This window comes from Cotesia glomerata, linkage group LG8 (genome assembly GCF_020080835.1).
Source record: "Cotesia glomerata isolate CgM1 linkage group LG8, MPM_Cglom_v2.3, whole genome shotgun sequence".
Lineage (NCBI taxonomy): Eukaryota > Metazoa > Arthropoda > Insecta > Hymenoptera > Braconidae > Cotesia > Cotesia glomerata.
Genome location: NC_058165.1, coordinates 11,680,443 through 11,695,028, shown reverse-complemented (window position 1 = coordinate 11,695,028; position 14,586 = coordinate 11,680,443). Strand labels below are relative to the sequence as shown.

The 14,586-nt window shown below is 36.1% G+C and overlaps 1 protein-coding gene across 1 annotated transcript; it reads left to right on the top strand.

Moving 5' to 3' along the window:
* The first annotated feature begins 9,865 nt into the window (after nt 1-9,865).
* LOC123270799 lies at nt 9,866-11,292 on the top strand. Its single transcript, XM_044736951.1, has 3 exons — nt 9,866-10,208; nt 10,279-10,599; nt 10,673-11,292. Exons 1-3 carry the CDS (start codon nt 10,142-10,144, stop codon nt 10,957-10,959), a joined length of 675 nt encoding a protein of 224 aa, XP_044592886.1. The 5' UTR covers nt 9,866-10,141; the 3' UTR covers nt 10,960-11,292.
* Nucleotides 11,293-14,586: the final 3,294 nt, after the last annotated feature.

Sequence of the window (14,586 nt, the reverse complement as noted above, 5' to 3'; positions counted from 1 at the left end):
GGTGAGAATCTTCGTGTATGATGTCCAATTCAGCTAAGAATAAATTTTATCAAATTCCAACCTCAAAAGGGATTGTAGGGGCGTTAACAATGAAAATTTCTCATTTCCAATCGATAGTTTTTATAGACTTAAATTTTTGTTAGAATCTTTTATTTATAATGTATAAATCATCTCGAATAGGATCTTACGGAATTCCTCCCCCACATAGGATTGCGGGAATAATAATTGTCAAAAAATTCATATTCTTCAAATAAACTTCCTACAAATATAAAATTTGATAGAATCTCGAGAGAAACTGGCAAATACCGGGATGGCCTTCAAGGTCAACAGATTTAAATATTTTTCTTACTTAATAGTGATATTTTCTTACAACAGTCGTCTCTTTGGCAGCGGCAAAAAAGTCATTGTAACGTTTCCAAAATTTAACATTACATGTAGCTATTCAGTCAACGGACTAAGAATTTTACAAACATTTTATTTTTGCTGAACACATAACCGATAAATTGTTCATATTACGAAATCGCGAAAATGTAACGGATTAAAAACATTGCATTTTCTAAACACAAGATATAGAATAGTATATTACACAGCTAGGGAAGTAAAATTAGAAATGTCTTACATCACATGTAATTGTTGGCCGAGGCGAAGCCGAGGTCAACAAACATGTGATCGGAGGCTTTCTTATTTACTTCCCGTGTAGTATATACTATTCTTTTGTCCGACGAAGGCGAAAAGCGGCAACTTTGTTTAGCGCAGCGGGACGAAAGTTGTCACTTTCCACCCGGAGGGCAAAAAAAGAAATTTGGCTACTCATTTTAAGAAAATTCGTAAAAAACAAGTATAGATAATTTACAACAAGTATAAGACCTGCAATTACTTTAACTAAGACTATCAATGCTCATTTCAAAATTTTTTTCTTCGTATCAATTAATATTCATTTTTGGAATGTAACGTCCACGTTTTAAAAAATTATAAAAATATCTATAACTTATTTGTCCCCGGCTCGAAATTTGCTCGCCGGAGTCCAGGGTCATAAACGGGGATTACATTATCAATAACAAAATATAAACAAAACACTTCATTTTAAATAAATCAAAGGATATAAACAATATAAACAAATTAAACAATATAAACAATATATTAGAACACTCTTTTCACACATATTCGCGGTTCAAAATCGCGAACTAACTGTCAAGAGCTGGTTCCCCGCTTCCCCAGGAGACTAGCCGTCACCCCTGGGCCTAAACCTCTACCCCAAGAGCGAATGGAGAGTGTCCTCTTCGCCCCCACCTACACGGCTTATGATCACCTACCGTACCTCAGCTGAAGGCTTCGGTACGGGGAGTATCACTTTCATCCGGTCGGTTCAGGATACTTACCTGGGCCTTGGTCAGACTCCAGGTAGAGTATCATCCTCTGGAATTACTTGGTGAAGAGTATTCGCCCAAGTAATTCTCCCGAGAAAGAACTGCTTGCTTTATCGAGCCAAATTTTGGCGTTTATCATTTTTCCCCCAACTCTCTTGTAATGAACCGGAAGGGTCGTTTTAGACACCTGTCCGGTGCCCTCGAACTAGCATTCAAAAATCATTATTTATTATTTTAATCGTAATTTTCTTCATTTTCTATCCATTCGTCTCGCCAAATTCTAAGTTTTTATTTTCGAAACTCAATTTTTTATTATTTTAATCGTAATTTCCTTCATTCTCTATCCATTCGTTTCGTCAAATTCACAATTCTTTATTATTTTAATCGCAATTTCTTTCATTATATATCCATTCGTTGATTTTCCATACTAAATCTTGTTCGGAACTTAGAATAAATTGCCCAGTCTTTTAATTTCTTTTACAATTAATTCGCTCGGCTTCGTAATAATTTCTCACACGCTTAATTTCTTAATTTAATCATACCTTCGGTAACAATAATATAAAATTATTAACTAAATAAATACAATAATTAAGTAATAATCGCCGCACTAATAACAATAATTGTTTCTATTAATTTTTAAGTAATTAATAAAAAATAAACTAAAATACTCAAATACAAAAAGTAAAATTTGGGTCATAGGAAGAATGCCACGGGAATGTTATAGTGATTGCACATTGAAAGTAACAATGAATTTTAGCTAGAATAATCACATGGATAAAAGATACAGGCCAATTTGATGTAATTTGGAATCTGTGCAAGTCAAAACAATACTCCAATTAAATTTAAAATCTAGATTTGAAAATAAAATTCTATAAAGCGCCCAGCGGAGCGGGCGGGTAACAGCTAATATATATATATATATATATATATATATATATATATATATATATATATATATATATATATATATGTCGGAGGAAGAGTGGTTTGGGCATTGTTAGAGTCCTTTGGATCATTATCAGCCATCTTTATTTATTTCACAATAATCAAATATAACAAAGACTTTGATTTGGAATATAACGTGCACTAACTCGTACAAATAATAAATTTAATTACAAATATTTTACTACGATTGATATAACAGTTAAAGACGTTGGGGAAATAAGACCGAGAACGAATCCGGGGTCAGCAGGATGTATGCGATCTTTACTTGATCAATGCTCAACGAGAACTACCGTTCCAAGTACCCTAAGTACTTATTCACTCAAAAATATTTCGACAGCCCTCATTGTCTGTCGATATTTCTAACTATATACTTTTTACTTCTATCCTGTGACCTCGGCTACGTTTAGTGACCATTGTCACTGCGGACTTAAGCCCATCATCATAACCATAAAAAATATAATCAGCTTAAGTCGTAAATAATATCTAAATATTCTATGCTTTACAATTTTGCTTAAAATTAACAGACAAACTAAAATATTGGGAATTTCCAATCTCTGGAAAAACCCAGCTCGATATTATCTCCGACACGGCCAACCTGACGATCACACGTCCTCGGGTGCATCTGTAAACATGTTATTACAAACCGTGTCAATTTTTTTTTTTTTTTTTTAAAAACTTATGTCCAGAGATTCATCAGAATGACAAAAACGTTCGACCACCTTTATTACGCTACGTGTTTCCTTGAGAATACCTTTCCACCATTCCGTTCACACTGAATACAAGCCATATCCACCACAGGTATAGACCTCTAACACTCAAAATGGTTTGCTACTGTATACCATATACAGAAAACTTGTGTATCACCATAGTATTCAACTATGTACACCTTAAGCCCCCGCCACATTGTCAACCACATATGACACATGTAGTGCAGCTTACAACATCTCTGGCCCCCGCCATCTCACCAGCTGGCCCTCGCGCCCTGACAATCTTGATAAACAAAATTGATTCAAACTACCCTGAGTTTGCAGTTGCGACTACAGACTGGCGCAGATAGTGCAGCCTAGAACTTAATCTTTGGCCCCCGCCACCTCACCAACTGGCCCGTCGTACCCTAGCCAAATCACTCTAGATTTGCTTGTACGACCTACAGCTTGGAGCAAGTGGTGCGACCTTACATCTACCATTAGTGCTGAGTCTCTCCCCTGGTGGTTTCTGACTCTGTCTCAGAGTCTTCATTGCTCTCCTGATCAACAACTTCTTGATCATCAGAGGCATCCAACTCACTAGGAATATGGGACTCAGGCATTTTTCTCAGGTTTTCGTGACAGTATTTATATGTTCTATTACCCATTAAAGACTTTAAAGTATAACGATTACCGTCGAGAGTTTCCGTCACCACAAATGGACCTCTGAACTTTGGATCGAGCTTTGTTTGATTTCTCTCTTCGTTTTTAATTAACACAAAATCTCCTACTTTAAATGAAACTATCTTTGCTTTATTCTTATCAAATCTAGACTTATCATATTTCGCATTAATTTTTATGTTATCAATCGCTTTTTGCCGTACGTCAGAAATATCAATTTCTTTATCGTCTTGATCAACTATCATTCCAAAAGGTCTAGCTACTTTTCCAATTAGCAACTCTAACGGACTAGCTTTAGTGACTCGATTAGTAGTACAATTTATTGCTAATTGAATTTCATTTACAACTGCTTGCCAAGAGTTTCCACTCGTTTCGGCTGCAGTAAACATACTTTTTAGGGTACTCATTACGCGTTCTACCTGGCCATTAGCCCGACTTGAACCCGTAGCTATAAGATGTAATTTTGAGTTTTGTGAGTTACAATACTCTTGAAATTCTTTACTTGTGAAACATCTACCTTGATCCGCAATTATACGGGTCGGTGGGCCAAACAATGATATAGCATTTTTAAGAGCCTTAATAGTATTGACACTATCTATTTTTCGAGTATGATATAATAAAACAGATTTAGTAAAAGCATCTATCAACACGACAACGTATTCTTTTGAATCGTTTTTACCCGTTAATTTACCTGTAATATCCATGTGCACTGTATGCCAAGGGATGCTGGTCTTAGGAATAGGATGAAGCTCTGCTTGTACTTTGCCTGAGCTTGACTTGAAAACTCTGCAAGTATAACAGTTATCAATGAATTTACGAACATATTTCGTAATTCCTTCAAACCAGTAATACTCGCAAACCTTGTCAAGTGTTTTCTCCCATCTTAAGTGCATAATTGACTCATGTACATGATTTATTACCGACCACCTAAAAGCACGTGGAACAATAGGTAAACATAATGTTTTACCTCGCCTTTGGATTTTTCGGTGGAGTAACCCTGACCGTACTTCATAAGTTTTAGCAAGATCGGACGCAATCTCATCATTTTCTAAATCAATTACTATCTTACTAATTTTTGGGTCACGCCGTTGCTCAACAAGAAGCCAATCATCGGAAATTTCCATCAAATTTATACTTTTCTGTAAAATTTTATTTGAATTACTACGCAATTGTTCTGTAACAGGATTACGCGAAAAGAAATCAGCGTGAGCCATTCGTTTACCTTCTCTATACACAATATCAAATTTAAAAGTCTGTAAGAAAGCCCACCAACGGTGAACCCTTGGTGTTAGGTCAGCCTTTTTCTGAGAGGCTTTTAACGAATTACAATCCGTAATTACTACGAACGGCCGACCATGCAAATAATGGCGGAAAAATTTTACTGCGTTAAATACAGCTAGAGTCTCTAATTCATATGAATGATATCGTGACTCAGCTGAACTAGTAGCTTTGCTATAATACTCGACAACTCTATTTGAACCATTAAATTTTTGCATTAATATAGCCCCATAGCCTTCAGAGCTAGCGTCTGTGTGCAACTCTATAGGAAAGTTCGGATTGAAGATCATTAGTACAGGCTCATTAGTCAATACAGAGATTATTTTCTGACGGATATTTTCATGTACCTCAGTCCATTCAATATTTTTTTTGCTACCTGAGGTCAAACGGTATAAGGGTTTCATTACCTGTGAGAACTTTGGAATAAATTTACGAAAGTAAGAAGAGAGACCGATGAATTGTCTCAACTGAGTTACGGTTCTCGGTGCAGGTAAGACAGTTAAGGCTTCGATTTTACGTGAGCTGGGACGGACTTCACCAGCAGAAATTTCATAGCCCAGGTATTGTACTTGGGTTTTGAGAAACGAGCATTTTGAAAAATTAAAAGAGAATCTGGATTTAATGAGAATACTGACTACTTTTTGAAGTCTGTCTAACGCTTCCTCGATAGTTGAAGCTATAATCATAATATCATCCATATACACAATGACGTATGTATATGCAAGTTCTCCTAGGGCTTTTATAACAGCACGTTGAAAGACAGAGGGTGCGTTCTTTAGCCCGAATGGCATGGTCAAATATTTATATTGCCCATCAGGCGTTACAAACGCTGTCCGTTCAATCGATTCTGTCTCAACAGGGATTTGGTTAAATCCACTGGCCATATCTAAACATGTGAAGAATTTAGCACCAGCAAGTCGCGCTATTTGGTCGGCTATGAGAGGTAAAGGAAATTTATCATCTATTGTATTAGCATTCAGTTCCCGATAATCGATGCACAAACGATCAGAACCATCTTTCTTTTTAACTAATAATATAGGACTTGCAAACGGAGAGCAACTCGGACGAATAACATTAGCCTTCAATAATTCATCTACTCTGTCCCGTACTACCTGCCTTTCCTCAGCACTAAGACGATACGGTCGCCTTTGTACAGTTACATTAGGGTCAACTAAACGTATTATAAGCTCCCCTGTATTAACACGAGTACTTGGAAACCCCTGAATAAATGAATCGGTATATTCTTTTAAAATAGAAATGAGTTTCTCTTTATCATCTCTAATTACGTCAGTATCAATATCATTAAAATGTATTTTACTAATAGATTCGAGTTTATTACATGCGTTAATCAGTTTACTTTTAGATAAGCTAAAATTATTTGAAGTTATATTTACATCAAATCCTTGCCCAAGAATTTCACGACCAATCAATACGTCACATTTTAAATAATCATCTGCAATAACATGAAAAAGTATCTCTAACGTATGGCTATTAATAGTTATTTCAGACAAAATTTGTATCGTACAGTTCACACTAACATTTCCAATACCCTTAAGAATTATTAAATTATTTTCCCTTTTCCCCGCGATCCTAGTCGCAATACTTTCTTTAACTAATGAGCATTCCGCTCCTAAATCGAACCAAAATGAAAACGACTCACCACGATGGATCAATGATCCTGATGGAGCTGCTACCGTACAGATGTCCACACGACGCTCGTTGTTGTTACCATTCCCGTTGTTTTTTGAACCTCCACTCGCTAATGTTGGACATCTTGAGGCAACGTGTCCCACTACGCCACACTTGAAGCAGGTAACAACGGATTTTTGTGAGGTAGGCCTAGTGGCTACCTGGCTATTAGATGCTCGTTCTGATTTTCCTTTATTAATTGAAGGGCAATCAACACTTCTGTGTCCTAATTTTCTACATGAATGACACTTAATCGATGACAACGATTTAAATCGTTTAAAATTAGGCTCCGTACGATCATCTTGGTGTGGAGCCGACCTTTTTCTTGCATAATTAAAGGCTTTCAATTCATTTTGGAGTTGGTTACATGATTTAATATCTGTCGTAAATGATAAACGTTGAAGACGCGTATCACACTGTGAAAGATGAGCGAGTACAACAGACACCGCGATTTCTTCGACACTTGCACTTTTCCACTTTGAACAAAGCGACGCCAATAGACGACTTGAATATGAAGACAAGCACTCACCATCTTTCGGACGACTATTTTGTAAATTTATTAAAGTGGCCGCCGATGTTTCTAGTCCACCAAATCTCGCGATGAAGAGATCTTTAAATTCAGTCCACGTTATCCCAGGATAACATACTTGAGATAACCACGAAGATGCAGATCCTTGAAGAGCTTCACTTAACGCGATAATAAGTGCACTATCCTCCTGAGGACGTTCCGCGAAACACATATCCACGGTTGAACACCAAGCAGCTGGATCCGCACTTGAATTTTCAGGATTGAACTTCGGCAAAGACATATTGCGATTAGTGGACACTGGTTTTGTTACAACCTTCATTAACTCTATCAAATTCCGATTTTGCATTTCCATTAGCAACTGGAATTGATTAGGAGAAAAACCCGTAGCTGATCCAGAATCCCACTTCTGATGTCGGAGGAAGAGTGGTTTGGGCATTGTTAGAGTCCTTTGGATCATTATCAGCCATCTTTATTTATTTCACAATAATCAAATATAACAAAGACTTTGATTTGGAATATAACGTACACTAACTCGTACAAATAATAAATTTAATTACAAATATTTTACTACGATTGATATAACAGTTAAAGACGTTGGGGAAATAAGACCGAGAACGAATCCGGGGTCAGCAGGATGTATGCGATCTTTACTTGATCAATGCTCAACGAGAACTACCGTTCCAAGTACCCTAAGTACTTATTCACTCAAAAATATTTCGACAGCCCTCATTGTCTGTCGATATTTCTAACTATATACTTTTTACTTCTATCCTGTGACATCGGCTACGTTTGGTGACCATTGTCACTCCGGACTTAAGCCCATCGTCATAACCATAAAAAATATAATCAACTTAAGTCGTAAATAATATCTAAATATTCTATGCTTTACAATTTTGCTTAAAATTAACAGACAAACTAAAATATTGGGAATTTCCAATCTCTGGAAAAACCCAGCTCGATATTATCTCCGACATATATATATATATATATATATATATATATATATATATATATATTAGGGTGTGCAAAAATGTAACTCCCGTGGAAAACCATTTAAAATTGGAATTTTGAGTTCCGCTTTTGACAGGGGCTGTGTTTGGGCATTTCCTAAGATATTTTAGGGGGTTTTATGTCCGAATTAATTATAATTAAATAATTATTGGTAGAGTGGGCCTTGAGGAAGCTCGGACACGTTTTTAGATAGATTTTCTCTTGTAGACAAGCTACAAGAGTTTTATTTTTATCGTGGATTTCGAACGCCTCCCGGTAACCAGGAGTTCCAACGGCGAATTTAAAGGGAAGTCGATAACAAATACTGAACTCACAGTCGTCCTTTATGATTTTTCTAGTTGATTTGAATTTGAGTTGTCTGATCGGTAGGTCCTGGATTGATTTCTCCTCCTTCTGTCGTGGTGTAGATCGGTGTAGTGGAGGAAGTTCAGGATCTTAATTTAGAATGAAGTAAAGCTCGAAGTTCTGGGTTTTATAGTTTATTCAATTATTTGCCCTATGGGCGAGACGCACTCAGTGTACACTACTTCACTTATAACTATACACTTAAAATTATGTTTTAACAGTTTAGAATGTTTATTAAATAAGTTCGTGAACAGAGTAACGATTCCGGCAGATACTTAGATCCGCCGTTAATTAACTAATAGATCGAACGGTTATAATTTAGAGAAGGATATCACTACGGACCACGGGGCCCTCGATACTGCTCGAAAAGCACACTTGTCGTTGTTCGTAGAAGATAGAAATTAAAATCGGATTGAGATGAATTTAGATTTTTGTATACGCGACCGAGTGCTGTATACTGCCTTATACGTAACGCGGTATAAGGACCCACACGGGTTCTACGAGGATACCTTCCCTCGTATTCTTTAATAAAAGACTGAACATTTGATCCGTGGTGTTTGGTGGTTTTTTATACACCCGGATCGTGATTTTCGGAAGGGAGTTAAATTTTGTTATTGGTCTAAAGTTGCAAATTTGACAGAACGTGGACAGTGTGCTCATTTCTTAATCGAGGTGTTGTCCGAGTGATTGCCGAAATTTATAAAGTGCAAGCGTTGCACTTTTCGTCGAAGGGGAGAGACCCTGTGTGTTATATGAGGCAACGCCGGATATAACAGGGGAGACGATGTATTTGATTTTCATAGAATTTTTTAACAGAAGCTTAGTTTGGGCACTTCCGGCAAAATTTTGAATTTTCACCGGAAACGCCCAAACTAAGCTTCTGTTAAAAAATTCTATGAAAATCAAATACATCGTCTCCCCCTAAAATATCTTAGGAAATGCCTAAACACAGCCCCTGTTAAAAGCGGAACTAAAAATTCCAATTTTAAAAGGTTCTCCACGGGAGTTACATTTTGGCACACCTTAATATATATATATATATATATATATATATATATAGCATATATATATATATATATATATATATATATATATATATACAGGGTGTCCCAGAAGTAACGGACGCCATTGTACCATCTGATGAATAAAATAATTCTGAGACGAAAAGTCCTTAGCCATTTTTCAATTAACCGCATAGATAATTAATTATTAATTAAAAATAACGTCTCTTTATTTGTTAGAGAGAGAGCGCCAGTGTCCAGTAATGTATGTGCCAAACAAAGACACAACTAACTGTATGACTAATGAGTCTCCAAAAAGCATGAACTAATGAGTCTCCAATAGCTCCTCGAAAATTGAGTGATGCACGATTCTTATATGACAAAGTTATTAAAATTTATCAAACTCTTAAAAGCACGTTTGGGCTTGAGGTTAATGCGCTGACAAATTTAGAAGATTCTGACAGAGACTTTTCAAACCTGTTAGAACAATTGAAAAGAAAATTTGACCATGACGACACAACAAGATTTGAAAAAATACAAATTTTAACATCGTTCCCGAAAGAATGGAGTGTTAGGAGAATCTCTGAATTTATAAATACATCAAGACCTATGGTAAATGTAGCAAAAAATTTGCTTGAAACCAAAGGTTTACTGTCAAAACTTGAATCTAAATTAGGCACGTTATTTCGATTCTTTTGAATTTTTTGTCTATTGTTTTTTACACATCAAAAATTTTCTATCATCAGGTCGTTCACTCTCAGATGAATTGAAATCCAAAACTATCAAATTTTACAATGATGATGAATGCAGTGTTAATATGCCCGGGATGAAAGATTGTATCTCTGTTCGAAATGATGATGGTAAACGAGAACCTGTACAAAAACGTTTGATTCTTTCAAATTTGAAAGAGTTGTATCAAAAATATCGGGAAAACTATTCTGAAAGCAAAATTGGGTTTTCAAAATTCGCTCCGTTGCGCCCAAAATATTGTGTGTTAGCGGGGAGCAGTGGCACGCATACAGTTTGTGTGTGCATAATGCATCAAAACATGGAATTATTAATGCTTGGTAAGTGTAAATTAATTTTATTCTTAACTTCATTGTTTTACGTCGTATAATAAATTATTTTTACTTCTTAAAGGTTCAAATTTAAGTTCACTAACTTCTAACTCGACAAGACCCTTAAATCACTACACGGATTGCTTCAATTCTATTATATGTAATGCTCAATCACCAGAGTGTTATTTTGGAACATGCAAGACTTGTCCAGGAATAAATGCACTAACGGATACTTTACAAGACATTTTTCATGAAAATGAAATTGACACCATTTCATACAAATATTGGGTATCAAAACCACGTACAAGTCTGGAAACGATGATCAGTTCTGCTGATGAATTCATTGAACGATTCAGTGATGACTTATGAATACTTCTACCACACGCATTTATAGCTAAAGAACAAGCGAGTTATATGAAATTTGTAAAAATGTCATTAAAAGACAGAAAGTTACTTGTTGTCTGTGATTTCGCAGAAAATTATGCATTTATCGTACAAAACGTTGCTTCAGGATTTCATTGGAACAACAACACAGCTACTATCTATCCAGTGTTAATATACTTCAAAGAGGGAGACGAATTAGTTTACAGAAGCATAGTCATAATATCGGATTTTAATAACCACGATTCTGTTGCCGTGTATGTTTTTTTCCAAAATCATAATCAATTTTATAAAGACAATCAACGAACATCCTTACAGTTAATAGTAGACAATCAAATAACAACACCACTGAAACTATTTCAATAGGCTTCTCAAAGAAATACTATTTCAAACATCACTGTAAAATTTTCAATTTTAGAAGATTATAATAATGCTTCTGAAGCATTAAAAGATCGATTTAACAGAAGAGTAACTGTAAAAGGAACTCAAAAACTTCATTGTGTAATACCTAATCAAGATGGAAGCGTGACTGTAAAACAATACTCGAATTCAACTGAATTCAAAATTCATAAATTGTTTAAGCGTAAAAAAAAAAATAATTTTAGTTACTTTAAATTTAAAATACGAATCAAGTTGACTTATTATTATCCATCCTTAGATTGTAAAGACGATTTATAAATTCTTTTTGATAGTTCTTTAAATTAATCAAATCAACAACAAAACAACTCAAAAAAATAGTACACTCCGAAAAGCAAAATATTTGAAAAAAAATTTTAGGTGTAAAAGGAACTACTGTAAAAGGATTTATCGGCGAAAGTCAATCGTAAAATATAGTTTAGAGAAAAAAAATTTTTTAAATTAAGAAAAAAAATAGAACGAAACGTCGGTCCGTGATCGGATTGGTCTTAAAACTTTCTATATTTGTCCAAGTTTTCTTGAAAATTTTTTCAAAAAAATCGAAGGTGGCATACATTTCGAAAAAATGTTTTTTTTGCTTAAAACTTGACAAAAATAGGAATTAATCAGTGAAGATCAAAGAGGTATTTTTTCTTAAAAAAGCATTAAAAAAATAAAATTTTGAAAAAAAAACGGGACCCCGGTAGCTGTATTTTTTGCGAAGTTATAGCTGTTTCAAAAAAAAAATTTGAATTTTGGAAAAAATCAATATCTTCGAAACGGGTGGTCAAAAAAATTTGAAAAATTTTATGACAGTGTCTTTTGGCAGTGTTAAAAACATTAAAAATTTTCAAAAAAATTGGAGAGGTTGACCTAAAAAAGTGGCCGATTTAGTATGAAATACCCCATATACACTACTCACAAAAATTAATTAAGGGAATAAAAAAAATGCAAATTTTTTTTAGATTTTTGACGGGCTGTATTTCAGCGGAAAATGATCGTATCGCAAAAATAAAAAATGTATTTTGAAGCTCCGAGATTCTAGTTTTAAGATTTTGGAGCCTAAAACTTTTATAAATCACGGTTTCTACATCATTTAAAGAAATAGAGCGAAATAAAAATTTTCCAAATTTTCGATTTTTTTTCGCTCTACTTCAATTGCATTCTTGTTTAACTTGATACGACCATTTGTTGCAGAGATATCCGAGATTAGACAAAAAAGGACGTTTTTGTCTTTAACCATCAATATCTCTGCAACCAATAGTCGCACAGCAAAAAAAGGAACAGTTTTGAAAATTTAAAAAAATTCCCTATAATATCCCATGAAAAAATTTTAGAAAAGAAAATCTTATCGATGTATGATACCATTTTGAAGAAAGTTAAAAAAAGTGACTTTTTTCATTATTTTGGTTAATCGACTGTATCTTAACAAATATCGACGGAGAACCGAGACATTGCGGGGATTTTTACACCTTAATGTACCCATGAAAATCCTGTAAATTTTCAGATCGATCCATCAAGTAGTTTTTTTGCCTCGAGTATTCAAAATTTTGAAAAAATTAAAGGATCATGACATCTCAGGTGAGTCACGACCACATTGTACGGTCTGCCACACAGATCTTTCTCTACCTCTTCGAAGAGTTCCTTCCAACAGCGTCTTTTGCTATCCGTGATGGCTCTATTCAATTCTCGACGGGCGTTTTTGTACTCTGCCACAAGTTCTGCAGAGTTAGGTCGACGGTAGCCACGCTGAGATATTCTTCTTCTTTTAAAACACTCTTTACGAAGAGCGCTGATGTTATCGTTCCACCAGTGTACCGAAGACCGATGATTCATGCCACGTTTCGGGCCATACAAGCGTCGCAAGCCTGGGTCACCCTCTTCATTAGCTCTTTTGCTTTCTCTTCAGCACTCCTTGTGGTAGTCGGGTCGCTATTTAAGGCTACTATCAAAGTAGCTGGGTCAGAAGCTTTCATTTTCCATCCAACTGCGTTAGTTTGTCTGGTTGCTCTTCGAGGGTTCTGGCTAGTTGATACTTCCCAAAGGACGGCGTAGTGGTCGCTGGCAGTGTAGGTGTTAATAACTACCCAAGAATAGCTTCCTCTCGTAAAACTGCTGCTGACGAACGTAAGATCCACTATAGAGCTTGCCTCTCCTATTGAATATGTTGGTGTCTCACCAGTGTTAAGGAGGACAACATCTAGTGTGGCCATCACTTCAAGTAAAGCCTTTCCTCGTGCATTGGTGAACTTGCTGCCCCAGTCTACTGCCCAGGAATTGAAGTCACCTGCTATTGCTACGGGAAAGTGTTGCCTTGCATCTTCGGTTAGACGATCAAGAAAATCGATGAATTGTTCGAAAGAAAGACTCGGCGGGGCATAGCAGCTGTAGAAACGAATTCCGTCTACCCATGCTGCTACAAATCCGGCTTCTCTGTTGTTGACTGCCTTCTGGAATGGTAATTTGTCACAGGACTAAATGACAGCTTTGTTGGTACTGTCCGATTCCCAGGGTTGGGTACTCAAATGTTTATATGGTTCTGCTATCAGTATTAAGTCTAGCTCTAGTTCGCGCACGGTTTGTATGAGCAAATCATGCGCAGTCTCACAATGATTGAGGTTGAGCTGCAGTATCTTCATGCTCGTTTATTTGTCATTTTCTCGAGTGCCTCTTTGAAAACCGGGCATTTGTATGTGCCAGCATAGTGGGTAGCGTCCTGCGCACCTTGATCATCAGCGCATAATACACATTTGGCAAGATTTTTGCAATCAGCAATCTTGTGTCCTTCTTTTCCACACCTTATGCAGTGCTTAGATCGGTCGATTTCACTTTTGCACTGTGATCCAAAATGCCAGCATTTGAAGCATTGTATCGGTCTCTTTGTTGCTCTCAATCGGCAGTTGACCCAGCCAATCCTTATTTTGCCGTTTCCTTCCAGTAGCTGTTGTGCTGCAGCTGCTGGTAGTGTCACTGTAGCCGTTTGCGTACCTCTGTAGGCCTTACGGATTTTGATAGCCCCTAGTGGTATTTCACAAGTTTCTCCAATTTCCGTTTTCAGGGCAGTCTGAATGTCCTCCTTCGTCGCTCGAAGAGCTCAAAAGCATAGGAAAGCAATCTCTTTGAGCTTGGAAAGCTCAAAATAGCCCATAAATTATATTTTTAAGCTCGAAGAGCTCAAAAACGTCATTGGTGCAATTTTAAGCGCCTAAGTGTGGAATT